This window comes from Anas platyrhynchos, chromosome 21 (genome assembly GCF_047663525.1).
Source record: "Anas platyrhynchos isolate ZD024472 breed Pekin duck chromosome 21, IASCAAS_PekinDuck_T2T, whole genome shotgun sequence".
Classification (NCBI taxonomy): domain Eukaryota; kingdom Metazoa; phylum Chordata; class Aves; order Anseriformes; family Anatidae; genus Anas; species Anas platyrhynchos.
The window spans coordinates 17,745,055-17,770,479 of NC_092607.1; the positions used below are offsets into that span (position 1 = coordinate 17,745,055).

General features: G+C 48.0%; 1 protein-coding gene and 1 long non-coding RNA gene across 3 annotated transcripts; both read left to right on the top strand.

The window, feature by feature from the left end:
• Positions 1-1,558: 1,558 nt before the first annotated feature.
• On the top strand, positions 1,559-19,579 carry ASXL1 (ASXL transcriptional regulator 1). Of its 2 annotated transcripts, XM_027472728.3 has the most exons (12): positions 1,559-1,743; positions 6,064-6,146; positions 9,057-9,165; positions 10,276-10,396; positions 10,472-10,569; positions 10,926-11,019; positions 11,315-11,467; positions 11,880-12,043; positions 12,150-12,246; positions 12,754-12,859; positions 13,328-13,943; positions 14,679-19,579. In XM_027472728.3, exons 1-12 carry the CDS (start codon positions 1,684-1,686, stop codon positions 17,595-17,597), a joined length of 4,620 nt encoding a protein of 1,539 aa, XP_027328529.3. In that variant the 5' UTR covers positions 1,559-1,683; the 3' UTR covers positions 17,598-19,579. The 2 variants fall into 2 exon arrangements, with proteins under 2 accessions (XP_027328529.3, XP_071882599.1); XM_072026498.1 differs by having other exon boundaries at positions 10,276-10,569.
• Positions 19,580-20,265: 686 nt separating this feature from the next.
• LOC139999217 (uncharacterized) lies at positions 20,266-24,375 on the top strand. The gene is made up of 2 exons (XR_011804481.1): positions 20,266-21,249; positions 23,825-24,375. It is a non-coding gene; the product is annotated as an uncharacterized lncRNA (long non-coding RNA).
• Positions 24,376-25,425: the final 1,050 nt, after the last annotated feature.

The window sequence follows — 25,425 nt, forward strand, 5'->3', positions numbered from 1 at the left end:
CTGCCAAGTTTGCGTGCCTCTGGCTGTTATCTGAACCATCTGGGCTTCCTGCAGGTTAACAGCCAAAGACAGGAAATCCAGCAGACTCCTGGAAGAGGCCCTTGGACCTGGTGCGCAGTCACAGCTTTTTCATAGGAATGTTTTACATCCTTCTCATCTTTGCTCTGATCTGTAGAGTGGGATTTTTTTTTTTATTTTTTTAAAGTGATCTGCAGCAAAAGCAGCCCCTTGTCCCCAGGAGCAAGCACCACATGACACTGAAGTGTAGGAGTTAAAGCAATTTCTTAAAATCCTTAACATAGGGGTAGCACCTTTTTAAAAATATTTGCATGCTGCTTGAGTCTTCTGAAACACACACATAATTCTGTGATAGCACCTTGGAGTACATCGGTGCATTATACAGATCAGATCAAACTTCTCTTATTTTTTTTTAGCTGTAGTAAGCCTGCCTTCACTGCACACGGAGTGCTTGCCAAGTTCCAGAGAGGCACCTGTACAGCCGGATTTACTCTTCTACCTCTCTTCTACCCGCAGTGTTTAACATGCACCAGGTTTTGGGTTGTTTCTGTTCTGTTGAAACACAAATTGGAAAACTCAACCTGCAAAAGCCATACTCGGAGGCTGAAATGGAACTGAAGGGAGAGCCCTGGTCCTGGCTGCTCACCGTGGGTTTAACTCTGAGTGCTCCAGGCGCTTACTACCTCTTAAATTCCTCTTTCTTTTTGAACCCGAGGTTCTCCTCACAGGCACGGCGGTGTCACACAGCTCCCAGAGAGCTCCCAGAGCACTTGGAGCTCCTCAGAGCCACACTGAGCCCGGCTGCCCCTCGGGTGGCTGAACCCTGCCCATACTTTAACGTTTTGTATTTATTTCTACCACTTTTTCGGTCCAGCAGCGCCAGGCCACCACACACAGAGCTCCGGGGCACCACAGCGCGCCCGTTACCCCCGTTAAACTGTGAGGGGGGCGGCCGGGCGCGGGGACTTCGTGCTTTACAGAAGCCTCGGGGCGAGCTGCGGGGCCGCCAGGCGCTGAGCCAAACGCCCCCGAGCCGCGGCGGTGCCCTCGGGGGGGGCCGTGCCCGGTGCCGGTCCCGTTCCGCGGCCTGAGGCGAGGCCGGGCCCTCAGCACCCCTCAGCCACCAGGCGAGGCCCTCGGCCCGCCATAACACGCACCGCGCGCGCGGCGCCCTCTGGGAGTTGTAGTTCGCCGCGCGGCACTGCACCACTATGGGCGGTGTGGCGCGGACTACAACTCCCAGCACCCCCCGCGCTTTGTTTTCCTTCAAACGGCTCCCAGCCCCTCCGCGCGCGGCCCCTCCCCTCCCAGCCTGGCGGCGCGCGGGGGGCCCCTCCCGTGTCCCTGCGCGGCCACCGTCGCCTCGGCCCCGCCTCCTCCCCCCTCACCTCACCCCCCCCTCCCCTCAGCTCCGAGCCCTTTGACCCCGTTGTTATGCCGGGCCCGAGCCGCCGCCGCCGCCGCCGCCTCCTCCCGTAGCGCCCGGAGCCGCCCCCGCCGCCCCGCCCGGCCCGGCCCCCGCCCCCAACCCCCCCCCCCCCCCCCAGGCCGCCTCACCTCGGCCCCGCCCCGCCCCCGCCGCCGCCGCCCGCCCGTTGCTGCCGCCGCCGCCCGCCCGCGCCTAACGGTCCGCGCCGCGCGGGAGGGAGGAGGAGGAGGAGGAGGATGAAGGAGATGAAGCAGCGGAGGAAGAAGGAGCGCACGTGGGCCGAGGCCGCCCGCCTGGTGAGGGGGGGGGGGGGAGCAGGGCCGGGAAAACGGGAGGAGGAGGGGGAGGAGGAGGAGGAGGGGGGGGGGCGGGGGAGCGCCTCCAGGCCCCCCCCGGGCCTACCGGGACGGCCCGGGGCTGAGGGGGGCTGAGGGGGGTTGGGGGGGGCTGTGGGGGTTGGGGGGGGTTCGCCAACACCGGGGGTGTCCCGGGCCCGGGGCCGCCTCCAGGCCCCCCTAGGCCCACCGGGATGGCCCGGGGCTGAGGGGGGGCTGGGGGGGGCTGAGGGGCTTGGGGGGGGGTTGGGGGGGTTCCCTAACACCGGGGGTGTCCCGGGCCTGGGGCCGGCTCCAGGCCGCGGCGCTCGGTGGGGGGCTCCTGGGGTGGGCCTCGGGCTCGGGGGGGTGCCCGGGGGGTGCCCGAGGGGCTCGCAGCCGCCCCACGGTGGGAGCCGGCCGCTGGTGGCCTCCCCCCAGCCCGCTGGGGCTCGGTGGGGGACCCGCAGACCCCCCGGGAGAGGCCTGCGGGGAGCCCCGGGGGTGCTGCCACCACCGAGGGGGCTGCTCCCGGTACCGAGGGGCAGCGGGGTCCCAGCACGGGGAGAGTGTGGGGCTGGCCGTGCCGGGAGCTGGGCTGAGCCCTGGGGTTTGTATCGGTGCTCTGGGGATGTTTGTGGAGCCCTCCAACTTCCCAAGCGGTGCCCGCAGCGGTGGGGCGGCTCCTTGCTGCCCACCGCAGCTTCTCCCCGTGGAGCCTTTAAGCTGAATCCATCCCGACCCCAATTTGTGAGCAAGGGAACGCGACAAACCCAGCCTGGACACCTCGCAGGTAGCAAAGGTGAATGAACGAGTGAGTTCCTCTTGTTCTGCTGGTGTGCACTGAGCACCACAGCTCGCTGCCTTGGTCCCTGGGCAGCAGCCACTGTCCTCGGGGCACCCTGAGGGGGATCTCTGCAGATCCCAGGTGCTGGTGCATGGATCGAGCAGTGATCCCATCCCTGCTGCCGTTAGCTCCATAGTGATGCTCAGCCTCTGCTCTGTGAGGATGCGGGCCTGCTCGCTATGGAGGAAGGGATTTATTGGGCTTGGGGGTGTTCTGCTGGCTTGGTTGGTCTGTTGGGCAGTGTTGTTCTGATGTTTTAAGCTGGTAAGGTTACGGGTTGGAGAGCACAGACATCAGGAGGGGACGGCATGGGTGAGTCCACCGAGCGTGTCCTACAATAGGGTCTTGGTGCCTCTCCTGTGTGAGACTGGTTTGGGTATCCGAGTGTGTTCTCACTGCTTGCCAGGAAGAAACCTAATCAGACAGGCATCCGTCTTCCAGCAACTTGCATAATCTTTTGTGTGAAAATGATAATGTTTCTGACCCACGTGACGTCACTTGAAAAACTGGAAAAGGGTGCAAGTGAACCTCTGCAGAGCCTGGGTGCGGGAAGCCGGCGCTGCGGGGCCGCACCCTGCGCCCCTGGGAGGCTCTGTGGGTAGCGACCTCGTGGCCGGAGCAGCGCCGGGTGATCTGGTACCAAATCCCCTCTCATTCAAATGTCCTGAGCTCTGAGGGATGAAAGATCCCTATCTATGGGCTGCCCAGAACACCACATGCTGCTGGGTTTCTAAGAAGCCGTTTCCTGACGTACCTCCCCGCCCTCGTGGAGCGATGGGGAAGGGATCTCTTCACAAACACTGCTCTTCTCACCTACTGCTCTTCTGGCTAGAGCCTCGGGCACATCACAGTAGGTGCGTGAGATGGCTAAGCCTCAGCAGCATCTTAGAGCCATTGAAGAACCAGAAATAGAACCATCTCCTCCTAGATTATCTACTTAGAGAGACCTGCAGTTGCGTAGCTGCACTTCCAGCTTGCAGGACTGATTGTAAATCCACTAAAAATAGATCTTTATTTAACACTAGGCTTACACATGCTCCCTGTCAAAATGCTTTTAATTTTCCTTTCTGACGCACGCTATTGGATTCTGCATTCCTCTCAGTGTTTCCGAGAATCACAGGCAAAAGTGCTTTTTAGTGTTGCTGCTCCTACAGAGCTAACATCATGCGCATCCCATAAAATAAGCCTTCAAAGATCCGTTCGAACACCCAGAGTCACAGAACTGTTGGACAAGTGCTGTCAGTGCCAAACACCTCCAACACGGGTGATTTCGTGGGGGGAGCGATGTCAGGCTCCAGCACAGGAACCCCTGGCTCTCGGTACTACAAATCCTGGAGGGGAAAATCCTCGTGGGTTGGTTACGGTGTCGCTTGTGCTGCAGGATTAACGCGGCACGGGCAGGGTCGGGTTGGGGTATGGCTGCTGGAGGCTGGGCTCTGCTGGCTAACGAGGCAGGATCTTCTCCCAGCGCTTGCGTTAAGTAGTCTGTACACTTAATATAGCTGTTGATTGGAAATTGTTCCCCTGAGCGCAGATTCTTTTATCTTTATGTAAATGCTCATTCATGCTCAGTTTTAGGCTGCGCTGTGTCTGACACTTGAGAGAGGTTTTGTAAGCTGTGAAAAATTTCCTTGTTTTTTTCAGAACAGGCATCTTCCCTTTTGTGGATCTTGCATCTGCCCCTGCAGCGATGTGCTTCCCCTTGTCAGCCTGTCCCCTCGGAGCGATGGGCAGTGACAGATTCCGAGGGAGGCTCAGAGGAATGGTAACCTGCAGAGGTTTTCTGATTAGTGAAGGAAAAAGTGTGATGGAGCCGTATTGACAGGGAATTAAAATTGTTTACTCTTTGAGTGTAGCTCATCACTTTGTGTTTTCACCGTGTGTTATCTCAGGGTTTGTAGTTCTCCCCTCCCAGGTTAGCATCACCTATTCGTGTGATCTTCAAGCATCTGAAAAATGCATATAGGGCGGATGTCATTTAAGAAATTCCTTAATCAAAACCTGTGGCTGAGCTCTACAGTAACGTGAGGTTGTTTTCGCCTTATCTGCAGAGGTTGGGAGATAGGATGGAGACTCAAGTGGTCCCCTGCATGGCATTGTTTGGGAGTGTCCCATTCACACAGCCCTGCAGGGCAGGCAGCAGTCCCTGTGCCTTGACACGTTGCTGCAGTGACTCAGTTCTAGATGCTGCTGATAGAACTGGGGCATTTGGGTTCCTCTGCTGCTTCTCACTCAAGTCAAACTGAAAGCCAGTGTGGTGTTGTGGAGCCCTCTAAAGCCTGGTGACAAACAAAATCAGGATTGTGCATCACCGTAGCCATTACACTTGGGGAATTTAGATCGTGATTATGGTCAGAAAGTTCCAGGCTGAATACCCGTGGCCACTTTTCTTGGCTGTTTCGGGCCACGTCACACACCTGTGGTGCAGTCCTGATGCTCGAGCACACCCAGGGGTCTGCTGTTCCAGTGCCTTGCATTCAGGGAACAGCCCTGTCTGCTTTGACAGGAGGCAGAGAGTGTCAGGCAGTTGTGGGGTTATCTGCTTCCAAAGAAACGTGGTGGTTTACATCTACTGCAGCTTTCTTTTGGTCATTGTTTCCTGATTTTGTGGATAATCTTCTTATCACAGAAAAGTCCGGTCCTCTTTTTGTGTCATTGAAATTCTTATTTCTAGGTTCTTTGGAGCAGTAAGTTCCACAGGCTTTAAAAGTAATGAATAGCCTCTTTAATCCTTCATGTGTAAGTGGCAATTCTGCTCTTCCTATGATATATGAAAGGATGAGATGTTATTTATTTTATTGCCTTTTTAATACCTGACTTTACTCGTTTGCTTTCAAAGGCAAGCAGTCCAAATCTTTTTAGTGTCTACCCATAATTTTTCCCATATCCTTTGCTGTTATCGTAGTCCCTTTCTGAGTTCTGTCCTTCTCTGACAAGAATTCTGACTCTGGAGATGGAGCAAAGCTGACATGAATGCAGTAACCCATGGAAGGTAGCTTCGGAATTACGTAGTTGGGCAGTGATATTGTTATTACCAGGAAAATACTGGATTCTCTGCTGAGAGGTGGGAAGGTATGTGGCAGGGAGGACTTTTACATCACTGAGGGTCTCTAAGCACTGTACGGTGTCGAAGGCTGGATGTGGTAGCAACGTGGTCTGATGCAGGTTGAAGTCTGGTAAAGCACCAGCTGGCTTTCTTGTTACGGGGTCAAAGCCGAATTCTGCTGCTTTTTTCTTCTTCGTGTTCATATTTCAGCTGATTAGGGACCAAGTGAAGGTGAGCCTGTTGTAATGCTTACCATCATCTTCAGGTAGCCTGAAATTTTTAGCATGTCTTTTGTAGGTAATGCTGTGCCACTTAGAACTTTCTTTGTCTCTGAACCCCAGCCTATGGAGCAGTTCTGTGAATACAGTAGCAAGTTCTGTGATGACACCCGGTGTTTCTGTCTCCTCAGGTGCTGGAAAACTACTCGGATGCTCCCATGACCCCAAAACAGATTCTGCAGGTCATAGAGGCTGAAGGACTAAAGGAAATGAGGTTAGTATTGGGGATCTCATTTAAAACTGTGTGTGCATGGAGGGTGAGGAGGCCTCATACAAAGCCTTGGCTTGTTACGTGTGATCCTGCCTCATCTCTAGCCCGCTTTTCTTCCTTCTTTCTCTGCCAGCATGGTAATTTCAGATTACATTACAGACATTTATATACTTTTTTTTTTTCTTTGACAATAACTGGAAGCTTTTCTTGGATTTTTTGATAACATACAGAGCCCCCTTCATCCACCTATTGTGAAATAAATGCCTGTTGCAGCTCTGATTCCTGTATTGTATTTGCCACTCATGTGTTACTCTCATAAGTAGCTCCTGGTATGTTCTACTATGGTGGCTCTAGTTTAGTAAGTTTAAGTTCTGTCTCCTTCGATGCTTCATTTCCAGAGCAGACATTATATAGTAGGAGACTCAGAAAAGTCTCCTTTGTTTTATATTACTGTACTGGCTTCTGCTCAGATTTTTGAGCACTGTGGTAGTGCTGCTTACACTGTTGTGGCTCTTGACATTTGTGCAGAAGATATGTCCTTCTCAATCTGGAAAAAAAATGATATGGAACTTAGGAAGCTACAGGAGTGGGAGATTATTTTCTTTGGTTAAGTTCCTGTGGACCTCCGTTTCTGTGAGCCAGTAGAAAATAAAGATTGTCTGGCACATCAAAGGAAATAAGTAGCCGTGACAGTCCAAGTGCCTCAGTTAGTGCTGTGTGGCCCCACACCAAAAAGAAAAAAAGAAAGGATGAGGATTTGAGGTTCTGCATGAGTTCTGCCACTGAGGACCAGTGGCAGAAAAAGCAGTCTTTTCCATCCACAGCCTATTGACTGACTTCTGCAGATGTGCAGACTTCTTCTAGTCATGTTTACCTCCTCGCCTTGATTCTGCAGACTGTTTCCCACCATTGGGTTTGCATTTTTTGAACCTGTGCTCAACCAGCTACAGAAAGTAAACTGATTTCTTCTGGGACCCAGCAACTCCAAGCGTTATCTTGTTTCTGCTCCGTGTTTGTATGCAAAGTCAGGAAACAGCTGTGGTGGTTTGAATAGTGAAAAACTTTGATGCACGTGGAGGTGTTGTGCGTGGGAGTTACCATTGTTTGGTGAGGTGCTGTGCCACCGTGCTGCTGCATCGGTACTGGAGCTGCTGGAAGCTTGTGGCTTGGGATCCTGAGTAGATCTTCTGTGGTTTGGATGCGGGTGGTGGTATCACAGCCCTGAGGCAGGTTTTTAATGAAAACTATCATATATCTTTGTTTTAATCAATAGCCTGCACCTTTCTCAGATCAGCCCTGTTGTTCAAGCAGGTAGCTAGCTGAAGCCCTGTGTGCACAGGCTCTCCTGTGCTACAGGTAACAGCAGATCCATTTTCTCAGACATTAGTTATTGTGATGTTCTCCCTGTTTTTGACAAGTGACCTGGCACAGCAGGTAGCTAAGGACCCAACTTCGCAGCATGCATCATGCTAAACCCCACCGAGCTGCATCATTTGTTTAGAGGCTGGTGGTTTTCCTTTGGGATGTCTGTTTTCTTCCCGTTATTAATTCTCTGCTTTAAGCAAAGACTGTTTTCTTCACCGCATAATTGTTCAAAGAATGCAGGCAGTGATCCTGTCTAGCTAAATATGCGGCAGGCTTTCCTGGTCCTTGAATAAAAGGCCTTCCTGAAACTCCATTTCCTGAAGGAAATGGCTTGGCGACTCAAGATGTGGTTTTCCCTTTGAATCAATTTAAGGCAGTGTTGTCCTGGTCTGGAGTAACGCCAGCCCGTCGGAAGGGTCCTGGCCCCTGGTTGTCCTACGTGCCCTGTGCACGAGCTGGGACGTTGGCATCCAACACCAGAGCTGGATTCTGCCTCCTGGGAAAGTTTTAACTATTTGTGTTTTTTTCCTCTTTGGGGGAAAAAGTATGGTTTGTTTTTTTTTGGTTGTTGTTGTTTTGGGGATTTGGGTTTTTTTTTTGCCATTCTAAGAAAACATGTTCTGTGTCTGGTTGGGTTGCTGGGTGTTCCGTTAAATACAGAAGGGAAAGCACTAACAGGCCAGAAGGCTGGAAATTTTTTTTCATAGTATCTAAAAATGATCGAGGGTAATTTCCTCTGTTGTTGAGGCTTGTGAATAAACACCCAACAACCAAATGCATTGAGGGTGGAAACAGAAATTGTTCTAAGTGCAGTTTTCAATTTGAGAATGATTTTCTTTGAAATGTTTTGTCTCAGTCCAATTTTCAGTTTCACTTTTAATAATTTTGAAATCAATATTGCTTTAATGTCTTTTCCAGGTAACTTTCTGCATGCACATGTGTGACTTATTGGAAAACATGAGATTCACATGCCCAGAAGTTCCATCAGTGTGAGCGTAGGCTGCTTTAATCACAAATGGCAAAACCAGGCTGGTACAGAGGACGTGACAAATCAGTTCATCAGACCTTTTCTATCTAACCCTGCCAGTGCAGTCCTGTCTATTGGGAGAGACGTTTCAGAAATGTGTATAATTTTTGCTGACTTTGTGTTTTTCTACTGCTGAGGAAATCTGGTTTTTAATAAATTCAAACCAGTCCTGAAAATTTGAAGCAAAAAAGGAATAATACAAGTTAGAAAGGGCTAAAATAATGACCAGGAGTAACTTCAAAATCAGCGCGTTTCCTGTTTTCTGCGGATTGTTTTACTGTGATGTGTTGAGGCTAATTACAGGTCAAACAGGAAAACAGTAATACTATTCTGACTGAAGAGCCTATCCCATAAGGTTAATAAGTATCATCTTTATTCTCCTAAGTCAGATAGATGATGCTAATTTAAAGAGATCTTTCAGGCCGTTTTCTTGATCAGCCCCAGTTTCTGGTGTTTTCTGTTATTTTGTTGTTTTTTTTTAGTTATAGTCTGAGTCCCTTTCCTGCCTTCCTCTTTTTCAGTGGCACTTCTCCCCTGGCCTGCCTCAATGCCATGCTCCATTCCAATTCAAGGGGAGGTGATGGCCTCTTTTACAAACTGCCTGGACGGATCAGCCTGTTCACACTCAAGGTAAATGTTGAGTTTCTACTCTCAGTTGAAGGCCAAGGTGCAAGCTCTGCTTGTAATGCATAGCTGCGTGCTAAACTGTTACTGAGCATCATATGAGCTGAATGTGCTGCATGTGAGATCATCCTCTGAAAGTGTGTCTGGAATTCATTATTTCACTTTAGTTTGTACCTTTCGGCTATATTCAGCCATAGGTGATATATTCATTTTAAACCCCTTATTATTTCTTGAATTGCTCAAGTAAGATAAATTCTTCTTCCAGTATTTGGAGTTCAACTCAGGTGGCTGATTATCAGAATGGTCCTGTTTCACTCCTTTTCCGACAGCCACAAGGCCAGCCAATAAATTACATTGGTCTGAGAACTTGTAGCTCCGAGTAAAATCTCAATTGGAAAATGTATTTTCATTTTCTCTGGGTGGATGGTGTTTCACTGCATCCTGTGTACAGTTAGCATCACCATCTTCCTCACATCTCAAGGTCCCTCTGAAATGTTTTTTTAGTCTATTGTCCCAGTAATCATAAATGTTGAAAATATTTCTGGTCTCAGGCTTTTCTTCTGCATTGTTTTGTACTGTTGGATTCCCTGATAAATATCAGCTTAATAGGCACTGGTATTTTGGCTATTTTGTTTGCATCCTTTTTTCCTGCTGTCAGAAAATTTTGTTAATTTGTCATACTTTACTGCAAACAGATGGAATTGAAATGGCTTTGATTATACAAGTAGTAAATGCATCTACTAAGCTTGCTATCTTAGTAGTTTATAATTCTGGTGATACCTGGTCTTTTAGTAGTAAGAATGAGATGTTTCTCTTCATTGGAAAGTGCTTGCTTGTTTCTTGCAGAAAAGCGTGATATGTTAACCTTACATGTTTTGGATATATTTGAGTTATTCATCTAGGAAGTGTCTGTGAAGCGTGCTGATAGTTAGGATGACTTCTTTCCATTAGGAGCCTAAACATGCTTAAAAATATCTTACTGCATCAAAGGGATTAAAATAGGGAAGATAAAAAATCTAAACTAAAAGCTGCATCCACTAAACCATCTGTTCCCATTGGCTCAAGTGGTAGTTGTAGGAAGGACTGTAGTCACCTGAGCTTTGTTTGCCCCTTTAGAAGGATGCTCTTCAGTGGTCTCGAAATCTGTCTGTGCCAGAAGGGGATGAACTGGAGGATACAGCAGATGCAGAAAGCTGTGAGTCCAATGAAGCAAGCACTGTGAGTGGTGATAACGATGGTAAGTGTCTGATAACGTTAATTGTAAGTTATAAGCATCTACTTCTGTGTCTGACCGAGTGCCCATCTATTTCAGTGTCTCTTGATGAAACCTCCTCTAATGCTTCCTGTTCCACTGAATCTCAGAGCAAGGCATCCTCTACTGCCAGGGAGAGCAGCAGAACAGCCTCACAGGTAGGAAAATGTGGAACTAATGGGAACACAAAGCCTCTGAAGGGAAGCTTTCATTGCTGCATTCTGTTGGGATTAGCATGACAGGGACTAGGTGTGCACAGGTGCCTCGGGGAGAGTTACGGGCATGTCTCCTTAGGCGAGGAGCTTCTATGACATGGAGGGATCATATACAAGGAGGTAATTTTGAATACTCCACTATTTGTACATGTAATTAATGACTGACACGTGAAGATTTACCTAGGATTTACCTAGGAGCTGGGTGGTTCTTTATTTGGTAAATATGGTACATGGAAGATTAACCTGTCTTTCTGTAATGTCTGTCTTTGTTTTGTTCCTGTTTTCTTTCTGGACCACAGACAACCAAACAAAAGAAAAAGACCGGTGTAATGCTGCCACGTGTTGTTTTAACACCACTGAAAGTAAATGGGGCACACATGGAGTCTGCATCTGGTGAGCATTGCTTTTGTTTTGGTGATTTTTGCAATGGCTCTGTAGTTAGCTCTTAATCAGTAGTCCCTAATTGTAAGTTTGACTGAGGGCTTCTTTAACACTTGCTGAGAATGCATGTGACTGAGTTGTGCTGTTGAGTATGTGTTTATCTCCATCAAAATAGCTGGTAACTGGACAAAACCTTGTAGTAGTGAAACTGTTGTTCTTAGCAGGTAATTTTGGTATGCTAAAACCACTCTGCAAGTTGGGCTTCTGCTGTTCTTTGCATGTTTTTGTGAGATTGTTTTGCTTTTAGGCTTCACAGGAAGGCATGCTGATGGGGAGAGCAGTAGCACATCCAGCAGTAGCAGCAGCTCTTTGGCCCTGTGCAACACCACCTTGCGCAGTAGAACAGAAATAAACAGGGATCCGCCACAGCTACTGAGAGGTATCCGAAAGCCCACAGCTGGTAAGTGCTCCTGATTAAAGTTAGGAGAAAATAATCCATAAAAGCAGGCAATGTTGAAATCTGTGTATTTCTGACAAAAGAGCATCAGGGTTCTCTTCCTTTGGAGGGCATATGACATTCTTAAGGCTCTTCATCTGGATCTTCCTCTCTGAATCATAGCGAGCCAGTTGTTGAAAAGTTTATCAAGTCTGAAAAGAACTGTACCTGAATATGACAAAAATATGACCTCATCAAAATCCCACATGCGTGCTTGCTATTAATTAGCATGGCTGAGAGAGCCATTCTTCACACTTGAATACTACAGTCTTTACTGGTTTTGCTGCAGTAGTTCATGATGTGGGGTTTTTGCCCATAATGCTGAAACATTTTTGTGCAATAATGTTTATCTTATTTGCCTGTCCTTAAACTACAGGGCAAATGAAACGAAACAGGGGTGAGGATATTGACTTCGAAACACCAGGTTCCATTCTTGTCAATACAAACCTGCGAGCTCTGATAAACTCCAGAACGTTTAACGCGCTCCCGTCGCACTTCCAGCAGCAGCTTCTTTACCTCCTTCCAGAAGTTGACAGACAGGTATGGAGGTGCAGCACTTGGGTGTTTTCCACTCGCCATGTAGCCTCTTGCTTGCGGAACATCTGAAGCAAATGTTTTCTCTTTGACCTGTTTTTTGTCCTCTTAGGTTGGGGCTGATGGGCTGATGCGTCTCAGTGGCAGTGCTCTGAATAACGAATTTTTCACCCATGCTGCTCAAAGCTGGAGAGAAAGACTAGCTGATGGTGAGTAGGTTTGCTTGTTTCTGTGGTTGGAGAATGGGAAATCATTTTGTGGGCTTTCTTTGTTTTTCCTCTTACAGTTAGCAAATGGAAATTTAGTCCAGATTGGCTGTATATCTGGCTGTATTGCCCCCAGTTTTTATCTCTTTTTTTTTTTTTTTGTTAAAATCAAAGATGTGTTTTCCTTAGATGCCATGGGACCTTCAGAATGGAATGGTGGAGGTGTAAAGTGACATTAGACTTATCTTCTGTTAAATGGTGACCTACATCTGGTAAAACAGAATTTGTTCTGTTTTGTTTTCAGATTTGCTTGAGGCTGTGTGACTGTCCTTAAGTAGTTGCAGGCGGCTTGTAGATCCGTAGTAGGGTGGAGAGCAGCATGATAACAGAAGATCTGTCCTTCAGAGAGAGCGAGCTGCTGTACTATACTATTAAAACAAAAAAAAAAAGGTTACATTTGCAAAATTTATTTTGTTTGGAACTGAATTTCAGTATCTTGCTTTCGTGTAGGTGAATTCACACATGAAATGCAAGTCCGAATTCGGCAGGAGATGGAAAAGGAGAAGAGAGTGGAACAATGGAAGGAGAAGTTCTTTGAGGACTACTATGGACAAAGGTAATAAATTTTGCCTCCTCTGTCCTGTTTTATCTATGCTTATGAAGGCAGCAGAGTGTTTCTGCTTGTGGTTACCTGAGAAGATGCACCATGAACTCCTTGTAGAAATATAGTTGTGGAGTGAATCATTCAGACTGTTGCTTCAGGGGAATCCTTAAGTGGAATTGGCTTGGTCAGAGCAGTTTTATAGCCTATTTATTTTGTTTTTGAGACAAGTGAATACTATTTGTTTTCCATCACAGATCTTTACATTTTCTGATTTTCATCGTTCCCTGTGACAGTAGTGTGGGATAGCAGATGTACAGGTTATCTCATTGCAGACTGACTTAATGAGGTTTTGATGAGTCTCTGCTTTGTAATGTGTACGTTACTATGTATAGTGGTGACAGTACAGCTATAAATAATAGATGAAATGCTTAAATTAGGATGGGCTTTAGCTTCTAACTAGTTTTTATGTTTGCCTTATAGGTTGGGCTTGACCCAAGAAGAATCCCAGGAGCAGAATTTGGTGCAAGAAGATGCTGAGAACAGGACAGGACTGTCTGTTAAAGGAGAAGCAAGATTGCCACGCGGTCCTTCTACACGGCAGAGAGACGGGCACTTCAAGAAACGCTCCCGGGCCGACCTGCGATGCAGAGCCAGGAGGAGCCTGTACAAATTACGTGAATCTGAGCAAAAGGAGGCCTCCAAAGAGACTGCTTCTGTGGGACCAGATTCCTCTCTTCGTAAAGAGACCAAACCTGAGATGGACCTGAAGAAAGATGATCCAACAAGCACTTCTACAGCAGTACTGAACCCAGAGAGTTCAGAACTGCATCTCTCTCCAGAAACTTCCAAGTCGCACAGTAAATCAGAAGATCCATCATCGGCAGCTGCAAGCAGAATTCCTAGTTTGCCCCAGGAGAACTCAGCTCGGGAGTCAAAGGACCAGAAGAGGAAATGCTTTGAGGAGGCTGCCTCTGCATCCTTCCCCGAAAAGAAGCCCCGGCTTGAAGATCGTCAGTCCTTTCGTAACACAATTGAAAGTGTTCACCCAGAAAAGCCACAGCCTACTAAAGAGGAGCCAAAAGTCCCACCCATCCGGGTAGGAAAGAGAATTATAGTTGCTTGGTATCCCAGGGCTATCATGCTTATTAGCATCAAAACATTATTGAAATGTCAAGTGTTGTCATCATAGCAGAAGTAGTGGCAGGGTTTCATTGGCAGAGCTGGCTAAGTACCTCGGATTACCACAGGTCGCTATCTTGTTTAGAAGGGCAAAGAATGGAAAATCATTCCAAGGTCTTTGCACAAGAGCGCAGGGTAACCTTGACTGTTAGTTTGCATTTTTGCGGATACAGAAATCACTTTTCCCGAAACTATCTGACTTGTTGCAGAAGAGACCTTCAACTCATGTTCTTTATCACGTGCAGTTTCCCAATTCCTTTCCTTTGGGGGCAGAAAAGTATTCCTTCTGACTTTTGCTGTTTTAACTAGAGGCATCCATCTTGCTAGCTTCAGAGTAGTCATCCTGATGCAAAGGAGACCATTTTGATTTCTAAAGCTCTGAAAGCAAACCACCCGTTTCATATTCATCTGCTGGCTCTGGTAAAGCAGTGTTAATGCTAAGTGAGCTTTACGTATCGCGTGACAGAGCGCATAAGCAGAGGTTACGGGAGCCATGCTACTTCTCTGCCAAAGTTTGTTTTTAAGTTGGAATTTTAACTCTTTATACCGAATTCTCATAGCAAGACTTACGATGAACAGATGTTAATAAAATGCATTTCACTGTCTGAAAATAGTCGAGCCTTAGCACTAAGTGCTTTTCTCTTTCTTTCAGATTCAACTTTCACGTATTAAACCACCCTGGGTGGTTAAAGGTCAGCCAGCTTACCAAATATGCCCCAGGATCATCCCCAACACGGAGCCCTCCAGCCGGGGCAGGAGCGGGGCCCGAACACTCGCAGACATTAAAGCCCGTGCTCTGCAGGCCCGAGCCCAGCGAGAAGCTGCTACAGCTGCCATCGGAGGTGGGGGTGGCCCAGGCGGAGGGAGAAGCACTGACGAAGGAGGTGGCGGAGGAGAATCCAACAGCCACACAGAGCACAGGAGATCAAAGAGAACTCATGGAAAGCGTTCGTCAGATCTACAACGAACACAATTACTGCCGTCTCTCCGTCTAAATGGAGAAAAGGCTGACTCTGAGATGGCTGCTCAGGCAGCTAACGCGGATTCCTTTGCCTCTTCAACACAAGACTCCTTTTCTTCAAAGCGTGAGGGAAGCGGCGTTCCGGAGCGCGCTGCAGGCACTAGCTCAGGGGAAGCTCAGCCCGTGGATGGCTCACCTAGAAGGCAGTTCTGTGATGCTGTGGCTGGGTCATCGTCTGACAGTGCAACTTTGGAGAGGCGGGAGGAGAGCCCTGAACAGCTCCCCTGTGATGCAAGGACTGAAACCCCAGCTTGTGTTGCATCAGAGGAGAGGCAAAGTATAAAGCTGAAATGCCTGGTTCCTCCAGTAAACGGTCTGTCTTGTTCTCAGGTACAGGGAGCTGTGATCAGCCCTACAGGAGATGGGATTCCGTCAGAACTCAAAGGTGGTGGCTCTCCCCCAGTACAGTTGGATTATCCTTCTGATGTTAAGGAAAATTCCTCCAGTTGTCCTGCTCTTCTGCCAGAGTTGTCATCAGGTGGTAAAGAATGCCATGAGCCAGAAGTGATATCTAGATTTAGATGCAATGGTTCTGAAACATTTGTGGAACAGTGTGTGAGAAACGATAGCGATAACTCCAGAACAGTGACTGCCGGAGTGGAGAAAGTAATGCCTGCACGGTATCAGTTCACACATCTGCAGGCAGAGAAAGAGAGAGATGGCAAAACAAGTAATGAGGAACAGAATACAGAGTCTCTGGTGAAATCCTCTTTATGTGAGGACTTCATTTCTCAGAATAGGATAGATACCTCTGAAAAACTTGTGCAGCCTAGAGAGAGGTGCCCCAGAACAGAATCGGAAGATGTGTGTCAGCCACTGAGAGCGACTCAAGAGTTCAAGCTGAATGGAGACGAAGTACGGAGTACACACAGTGAGACAACAGATACTGCTTCGGATTTTGAAGCTGACGTAGCTGATGAGAACGTAGAGATGGATATATGTTTCAGAAGTGTCAACTGCAAGGAGGTAGCGAGGAAAGACTCCTGTCAGAGCAACACTGAGAGACGTGATAGAGTTAGATCGAAGTTACCTGTGGAAGCAGATAGTCTGGCCTATGTTGTGGACTTCCCTTCGGTCACAGAGACGAGCACTGCACCTCCACCTCAGAGATGGGGGCCGCATGCACCATTGCCCCCAAAATCCGAGAGGCTGTCAGGTTCTGCTCGGCCTGTATCCTCTGTTGAAACCAACAACCCTTTGGTGATGCAGCTGCTTAAGGGGAACCGTCCACTGGAAGAAGTCATCCCAGGATCTCAAGCCAGTGTCAAGCTGGAAGTTACACAACCGCCTGCAGACAAGCAGTCAGAAAGCCTCTCCGTGCAAGTGGAGAGAGGTAGCAGTTGCTATTTTGGCAAAGAATCTTCTCCAGATGTACAAATGAAGACAAGCGCCCTAAGCAGGAGTGATGACTTCCACTCAGTGAGATCTGTAGACCCCCAGGAAAAGAAGCGGGGACCAGGGGCAGCGGTGCCTAGAGCAGAGGATATGGAGAATCAGTCTATTCCAGAAAAACATTCCAAAATTGACTCAGCTTTAAGCTGCCAAGACCAACTAGTAAACGTGGCAAGTGCCTCTCAGAAGCATGAAGAGATGAGCCCTCAGGAAAGAACGTTTTCTTCCTGTAGCTTTGAAGAGCAAAAGGAAGTGTCCAAGATCCATCGGGTGCCGCAGCGCAACCCACTAACAAATGTTATCACAAATAAAAGTCCTGAGAAGTTGAACCCGTCTCCAGAGCCTCCGTTTTTATCTCCAAATGTGAATTCTCTTGGTCCAAATCAGACAGGGAGTACACCGGCCAGTAAAAATTACATTAAAGGAAAAAAGCTCTTTGGTTCTGGTTTTCCTTGCAACGCCAGTGTCAGACTACATCACTCGAGGGCTTCAGATCAAGTTTCAGACATGGGGACCTTGGCCCCCAGCAAACAGATTCCTCTGACCAAGAGCTGTGCGTCTGGAGAAGGAATGCCAGGTGTAAGGGAAGAATGGACTTCAAAGCAGCACGTGAACACCATGGGAGAAATAAGAAATGAGAACGCGCTGGCATGTGACAGCCCAACCAAGAACAGCGGAGAGAAGCAGAAGGAAGCAGCACAAAGCCCTCTGGAGCTGACTGAGCACTTGCAAAGTGTTCCGCTGGTTATGGACCTGCCATTTCTTAAGTTTTCAAGGGAACCAGGGAAAAGACACAATCACCCTTTGGAGCCTTCTTCCATACCTTCTCAGTTCAATATCAAACAGGCATTTTATGGGAAGCTTTCTAAGCTGCAGCTTAATTCCACCAGCTTTAATTATTCATCTAACACTCCAGCTTTTCCCAGAAGTCTTGCTGGAAGCATGATGCAGCTAACCCACAAAGCGAACTTTGCTGCAAACCATAATACATCCCTTTCTGTGCAGATGTTTGCTGATAGCAGCAGTGTTGAAGAAATATCGTTCAAGTGTTCGTGCAGCCTTAAAGCCATGATTATGTGTAAAGGCTGTGGGGCATTTTGTCATGACGACTGTATAGGACCCTCTAAGCTTTGTGTATTGTGCCTTGTGGTGAGATAATAAATTATGGCCATGGGACAAATTGTATATTCAGTGTGTGTATTTTGATAATGACTGATCCTAAAACCTGTACACAAAATGCTATTCTGTTTATAGTAGAAATGCTGTTACACTTTGTTTTGGTGAGGAAAGTTGACTTGCCTTCCCACTGAAATCTACAGCGCAAAACCCTTCCTTGCTCACAACTACTCCACTGTCTGTGGGCTGCGCCCCACTGGAGCCATCCTTCTGCTTAACGCTCTCGTGGAAATACTGATTGTGCTCTGGTACACATGCTGAGGCTAACACCTGGCCGGGAGGCAGTTTGCTGTGGCAATCCGTGGACCCTCTGTAGAGGAAATCTTTACATCCAAAGGAACTGGAACAGGGTGTTTTCTATTTCAGGGCTGCGCTAGGTTAGCCCCTACAGTCTTCCACTCTCCCCTTCTGCCATCTCCATTCTCGGTTTGTGTGGGCAGCACCACTGTGCAGTAAGTGCGAGCAGAAAGCTGCTCTGCAGGTGATGGTTCTGCACGGGCTCTGGATGCTGCAGGTGGACGGAGGGACCAGCGAAGCACTCTGCAGGTGGAGCCGCGTGCAGCTGACCGGGTACTGGATGGAGCCAACTGAGAGGATGCAAGAAGCAAATAGGTGGCACGTGCCAACCGAATGCCTTCTGCTGGTCTGCATGGGACTGCGTGCCTGGCTGAACTATTGGACCAGCTGCTGGGACTGCCTCTTTTGGCTGGCTGTTGCTGCAAGTTAGTGGGGAAAGTCAAAGGTTCCTAGAAGCTCGTTTAGGTGGCCAGCGATCTCTGTATTGTAGCTCTGCAATGAGGACCTTAACGTGACAGCATCTGACCACTTGCAAGTGTCTAGCTGTGCATCTGTGTGACGATCATCTAACATTTAAAGCAGTATTTTTTTTTTCCTTTTTTTAAAAAAATATTTTCATTCTTGGATGTATAAAGTGAATTATTTGGCTCCTGTAAGTATCCTCTATGCATCTGTTTGATCATGTATTTATATGTTGTACACAGTACTGGCCAACTCTGTAAATGGATGTAATGTACATAGAACATAAAGGGTTCTTTTTTTTCCTTGGATTTTCGGGCTCTACAGCAGTATTGCATTAAAGTGGTGTTAGTTATTAATCTGCATCTGTAGTCAGAGCCACTGTATTCTGTCTTACCTAGCGTGAGGCTCGACATGCAAAGGTGACTCTCGGTTCTGACAGCCTCCTCCTCTGCCCAGGGCTCCGTGCTGTGTTGTGCAGGTAGACTGTGATGTAGAAACTCGAGGATGACCCGAGGGGCTTTGCTGAGCTCAGTGTGCTTTCCTGGTCACTCCGAGCTAGCTGCCAGCTGTCGCTGTAACCGCATCTCCCAGCGCTTGGCTGGGGCTGCACTGCAAAAAGCTGAACGGCCTCGTGCAGCCGTCGGCTGGCAGAGAGCAGAAACTCGCCTCTCTTCCTCCTCGGAGTAATTACCAAAAGTGAATTGCTTCAACGGGGGCAAAAGTCGGCTGTTCTTCAAGCACACAGTAGCAAGAATTGTGGGGGGGTTATTTGTTATTTTCATTTTTTTCTGCTTGTATCTTTTCTAGCTCTATCCTACCTCCCTTCACCGTGCACTTTTTTTTTTTTTTTTTTTTTTTTTTAAACTGAGATGCAAGCCTGAGGGATGCAACGAGTTTAGTCTCAAATGGTTTATCTTTAGTGCATCTGACAGTCTCATGTTGTGGAAGGAGAGAGAGAACCAACTCCTGCGTGCACACGCGCACCCTGGGATGAGCTGAAACGCAGTGTTAGTGAGGTCGGAGCGGAGGTGTGAAACCTGCTTACCAAAGATCGGGAGCAGAGCTGGGCTTCTCTGGCTCTGTCTCCTCTGGGGCCACTGTAGTGTACAGATTGAACCGGTCTGGTTTGCAGAGCCCTCCAGGGGGGGCCTGCTCATGTATGTCCCTTGTGGTATTGGAAAAATAAACACTCTGTAAAACCTCCATTTGTGGTTTCAATCCTCTTTTTCTGAAATCATCCGCTGTGCTCTTTAAGGCAATATTGCTTTTTTTTTTTTTTTTTTTTTTTTTAACTGGGAGCTCTCGAGAGCTTCTGGGCTCAGATGATTAAAAAGAGGGGGGGGAGTGTTGTTGTCACAGCCTCATCACGTTGTTTTTTATACACTTGCAGATAACCGAAGGCCGTGCACCTGCTGCAAACACTGCGTGGCTCTGGGGAAGTAGATGCTGGAGAGGCTCACACAGAAGCCGTGTGGGTGCGGGATGCTGCTGGAGCCAAGTTTGCACGAGCCCCTCCGCAGTGACGGCGACCCCAGCCACCTGCCTCCCCGTGGTACCGGGCTGCAGGCGATGCGCTGGGGCTTCCCCAGCAGCACCGGGCAGAGCCTCCTCTGCTCCTGCTGTTGTACAGCTTGTGTGCTGTGCTGCTGTCCTCACAAGCTGCTGAGTAAATGGATCTGGAAATGTTTTCAAAAGCACAACATTGGGATACCAATTATACTGTTGTTTGTGGGTGGATTTTTTTGAAACTATCTGTACATTATTGATACATTCTCTCTCTTTTTTTTTTTTTTTCTAGGTAGGAAGCATTTTTAAAAGAATAACACGAAAGATCCCGTTACGTGCCTCGCTTCTGCTCTCACCGCGTGGATCTTCCCAAGGCAGGTGGCGATCTCATGCAGCGGGCGGTGGGGCTGCTGGGGGTGCTCGGATCCGTGCGGCACTGCAGCGTGTAAGGAGGTTCTGTTGTGCTGCAAAACGGCCGTGGCTGTGCTCTGCTCTCAGCTCCACCACACAATTAATGCCGAGCTGTTTGCGTGCACGAGCGTGGTGGTAACGGAGCCCACATTCCTTGCACTGCTTGCTTTAAAAATAGTGATAAGGCTGAAAGGGGGGGGAGCAAAACCAAAAGCTGAATGTTTGCTCCATTTGAGTGCAACGAGAAGCTCTGTCCCAAGCACGGGAGGAGGTTAAAGCTCTGAATCCCTCGCTTTTGGAGCTGGGATGTCTCCATGTAGCCGTCAGTCCTCGCCGCAGTCTTTCGGCAGAGGCAGCTGGCTCGTGGAAACCCCCTGACCTCAGCTGGCTGAACATCAGCTGCTGCTGCTCTGGGGTCCTGTTCATGAGGGGAGCTGTGGGCTGGGCCAGCAGCTGCTTTGGCACCAGCTTGGCAGGGAGAAAAGGGAGCTTGGGAAGGAGAAAAAGGGGCTGTGGCTTGGGGTCGTGTGCTGGTGGTGTCCTGTGTCTGCAAACATGGGTGCCTTTAAACATACCCAGGTAATTTAAGTAAGCCAAAACCAAGGAATGCAAAAACTTTGTTGTTACTTAAGGGAACTTTGAAATTGTTAAATAATTGAAATCAGCAGTTATATTTCATTGGTGTGGTGAATGGTGATGTCAGGATTAGTTATCTGCAGAACAGAGGAGCTCGGAGGCTTCAAAGTTAAACTCTTATTAATGGCTGAATTTCACACAGAACAAATATAAATATTTTTTTTTTTCCTCCATGACATTTATCTGCTAAATAACCGATTTCCTCTTCCAAAGGCAGTCTCCTGCCCGCTGTTGGCATCCCACTTTGCAGCACCGTGGAGCAGTGGACAGCCCAAGGGTCTCCATGGTGGAGCTGCAGGAGCAGCAGCAGGAATTTCCAGAGGTAGGGGAAGGGCTCTGCACAGCCACGCGACTGCTGCTGCTGCCTGTGATTTGCAGCAGCACCTCCCTGGCTTGGTTTCCACTTTGGGAACAGAGCTTCCCCAGGGGCTGAATGTGTGTTAAAACTGAATGGTGTTCTGGAAGTGCTGGGACATGCATTACCTGCAGTAGCTGTGTGCACACAGACACACGTGTGTTAGCAGCAATTAACACGCAGGGGCTGTTTTGGACTATTGATGAGTGCAAATGTTCAGGGCACCCTTGGGCTGCTCGCTTAAGGCTTTGGCAGCAAATCCCTGGGAAGGTCCTGCCCGTTCTGCATCACAGGTAAGGGCGTACGTCAAAATGGGATGTTTCCACCAAAGCTGTGACCGGATTTGACTCATCTTTCCTCGGCCCTCCTGACTCAGCCACTCACTGAGCCCGGTCAGGAGATTTTATCTACAGAGCGCTTTGAGATAGACGTTTTATGGATGCAAAGATTTATTATACTTAATGAATAAAGCTGATAACGAAAAAATCAGTATTTTCCATGAGGAGAGGGAGAACTTTCCACAAACTTCAATGAAAACTCCATATTTCCACAAAAAACAGACACTTCACAAAATTAATTTTGTCAAAATATAAATTAAGCATTAATCCGTGACTATCCCCGCCTGTGAGTGCTAACGCTGCTCTCTACGGTAACTGCAGCTGTCTGTTACGGAATGGAAAGCACAGCTTATGTCAAAATAATTGCATGGTAATTTTTTTTTTTAAAAGACCTAAATTTAGAAGCCACCAGGTTTTGGTGGCGAATGACACTGACCTCTGGCGCGCTGCGGGGCTGGGGCTGGGCTCCGCCTGTGCTGCGGGGAGCAGACGCGGCCGGCGATGGCGCGGGGCGCAGCGGGGAGCCAGCAGCCCCCGCTGGGGTTGATTTTGAGGAGAGAGCCCTTTTTGTTATACAGTGTTTATTAAGTAGATTCAGTCTTATATATGATATACAGATTCAAAAGAAAAAAAAGGATTCCACATACTTATGAAATCAGTGCATTTAGCAAGTAATACCATGGAGATAACAGCTTGATTAACAGCTCATTGGTCTTTGTTAAGTGAGGGGAACAGGGAGTTGGCCTGTGCTAATCATTCCACAAACAGAACAGAATTAAGTTGCATCACATATATAATAGACACACATTCTAAGAATTAAAATATTAAGCCACATTTACTGGAAAAATCCACAGTATATAACACAAATAACTCTTATCAAGCTCGTTGAGGAGGAAGTGCTCATCTGCTTAAGAGCCACATTAAGTTGCATAGGTGCCTATCTGCAAAAATATCATTTTGAAATGAATCAATTGATTAAGCAATAAAGTGTCACCTTAAAAGCTGGATTAAGTGCCATATGCTTTCTCTCTGGCCCCTCTGGAAAGCGCTGACTTTCCGAAGAGCCATCTTCTGCTTCGTTTTGGAGCCCCTCCGTCTCCCGAGGGAACGCTCTCCTACCATTTTAATCTGAAATTAACATCTTGGGCGATTTAACCATGTTAGTTAAAGTATGTTTCCAATTATGCCGATGAGTGTTTCCCCCCCCCCCCGCTTCCTCACAAGCCCCCAGTTGGCTCGATTGCGCTTCTCCATTGTTTGGACCCTAAATTGAGCTGGGCAGCTTTCACCTTTGTGCCTCCGATGTCAGAAGGAAGATGGTGAAATAGCAGGACCGTGCCATTTGTGTTTGGAGGTCTGGTTATTTAGTGAACTGAACTTCAGATTAATTCTCATTCTGAAGTGCAGCCAATCTTTAAATTGGCCACAGGAAAAAAAAAAAAAAAAAGTGATAATATCTTGTGCAAAACCCAAAGCTGTTTAAAGGGCGTTTGGATTCTGTGGGGTCTTCCTTAAGGTAGGGACGTGTGTCAATGAGGGTGAGTGAGGCTGTGGCTTTGTTAAGCAGACGAACCGGGTGAGGTGCAGCTTCCTCTTCAACAGCAGGTCTTGCAGAACACACAGGGGCCGGGAGTTCTGTACATGTAAACAGTACACTTTCACTGAGTCCAAAATTAGGAGCAAAAATACAAAGGTTCACATTGGTCTTAGGTAGATACAGGCGAAGAACTGAGCTGTACAGCTCCGAAACAACCAAACAAAAGTTTCTAAAGCACCACTAAATTATATAAAAATCAGACCATGGACGGATTGTAGTTGGTATTCTGGTGAAATACTATGCTACCTTGTAAAAAGTTTTACAAAAAATTACAAATCAAAAGTATATTAACCCTCTGAGTTCAAAGCAGCATTTTTGTAATGAACTGGTACTAAATCCGACAGCCACCCGTGGGAGGGAAGTGGCCCTTTGGATCGGGGAGGTACGAGTTACATCTGCTCGGAATCCCGGGAACGCTCTCCCATGTAGAAACACCATCATGGGAACCGCACATCCAGGGCAGGATGGTTGTATTAAAAAAAAAAAATAATAATAAAACACCAAAAAAAAAAAAAAAGCCTATTTTCTCGATCCGTGATTAGCTTTTCTTAAACAAAAAAAACATCCAGACCATTTGCTAACCCAGCATTCTCCTTTCACCTCTCAGAAAATCTGGAAAGCTGTTGTATTCTGCTCCTGCTCACTCCTTGTTGAGAACCTAGACTAGATCCTGACCCCTTCCTGCCTGGGGAGAGCACAGGAACGTGGCTGCGAAACAGTCCTGGCCCGCTGAGGAGCCACAGCTGGGTGCAGATCAGGTAAAGAGCACTGAGATGTCTGCGGAGCTTGCTCCAAAGAAACCATAAAGCTGTGGCTCACCAAAAAAAAAATAAAATGAGAAGAAGAAAAAAAAAAATCCCTGACAGAGAAATTCGTAGTCGATCTCGTTTGTTTCATAACTTGTCACAGATGTGGCTGTCACCAGGGCTTTGGAAATCTGAGTCTGTACCATTCAGCTGCAAGTTATGAACATCAGTTGTTGTGACAGGGTAGACTGTTTAACATCCTTCCTATGCAACCATGAGTCTCATCTGTGTTCTACCAGCAGTTTAAAAAAGTGTAAGAGCTACTAAACTTTAATACATGCTAAGACAAGTTCAAAGGTGATCTGGTCAAGACAGCTAAAACTGGTATAAATAAAACTTTAAACAAACTGTAGCTGATGTCGATCTGTTCGTAAGCCCCTGGGTAACCTCTTTTTCGGTGAACTGGATGGCAAACCTATGGCTAAATGTTCTTCGGGGCCTCTTTCGGGAGCAGAGGCACCAATTGGGTTATAATCGTAGAGAGAGAGAATTCTGGGACAGCGATTGTCTCTGCCTCTCTTTCTTTAACATTAAGACTTTCACGAATGGCTGCGGTTACATCTTTTGTAAAAGGTTTGTTACTTCATGGTATCCACACAAAAATAAATATTTACATAAATTCCAAGTATGGGAGGATGCAGTGGACAAACCAAGCAGGCTTGTGAAGTGCTGGGGAAAGCATCGAGTCTGGAACCTGGCTCACGTGCGGCCAACGGGGCCGGGGTCCTGCTGCGGACCCCAGCCCCGCTCCCCTGCCTGCCGGGCCGGGGGGGAGCCCGGCCCCAAACCCGGGGTGCTCCGAGCGGACACGATGCTCCCCGTTCCCACACCAGCACGGCACCAGCAGGCCTCCACCTTACCTCTGCAGGGACGCTCGGGCTGCGCGGGGCGGCCGGGAGCTCCGTCCCTTTTCTCCAAATGTCAGGGGAAATTTAGGGTTTGGGGAAAAACAGTCAATGCAGCGGCTCATCCCTTCTGATGCCGGGCCAGGCAAGCCTGTCCTCAAAAAGCCGGTGGCTTTTTCTGTACTGAAACTAAGAACTGGGTCTAGGTTTTGTTTTTCTTCCAGTGTGTTGGGCGTTCAGTTGGCTACCAAGGCTACTGAACGAGCTGCCCGGGTCCACTCCTGGCGGGGGACCGGCCTCTGCTACCTGTAACAGCCCCGGGCCGTGCCAGCAGGGCTCTCTGCAGCTCCTGCCCGCGCCCTCCGCAGAGCAGCAGCCCTCATCCTCAGGCTCAAAGCGGCCTAAAAAGAGAGGAAAAAAAGAGGGAAAAAAAAGAAAAAAAGAAAAGAGAAAGCTGGCTCCAAGGAGAGAGAGTATCTCTGGTCCAAATGAGCTATATATGGTTTTGTACTTATCGAATCGATCTCGTGGTGACAATTCCTGCCCTTGAGCAGGGC

Coding starts and splice junctions, on each gene's coding strand:
- ASXL1 (XM_072026498.1), top strand. CDS start 1,684: ATGAAGGAGATGAAGCAGCGGAGGAAGAAGGAGCGCACGTGGGCCGAG. Junction 11,020..11,314: donor ACACATGGAGTCTGCATCTG/GTGAGCATTGCT, acceptor TTTTGCTTTTAG/GCTTCACAGGAAGGCATGCT. Junction 13,944..14,678: donor CAAAAGTCCCACCCATCCGG/GTAGGAAAGAGA, acceptor TCTTTCTTTCAG/ATTCAACTTTCACGTATTAA.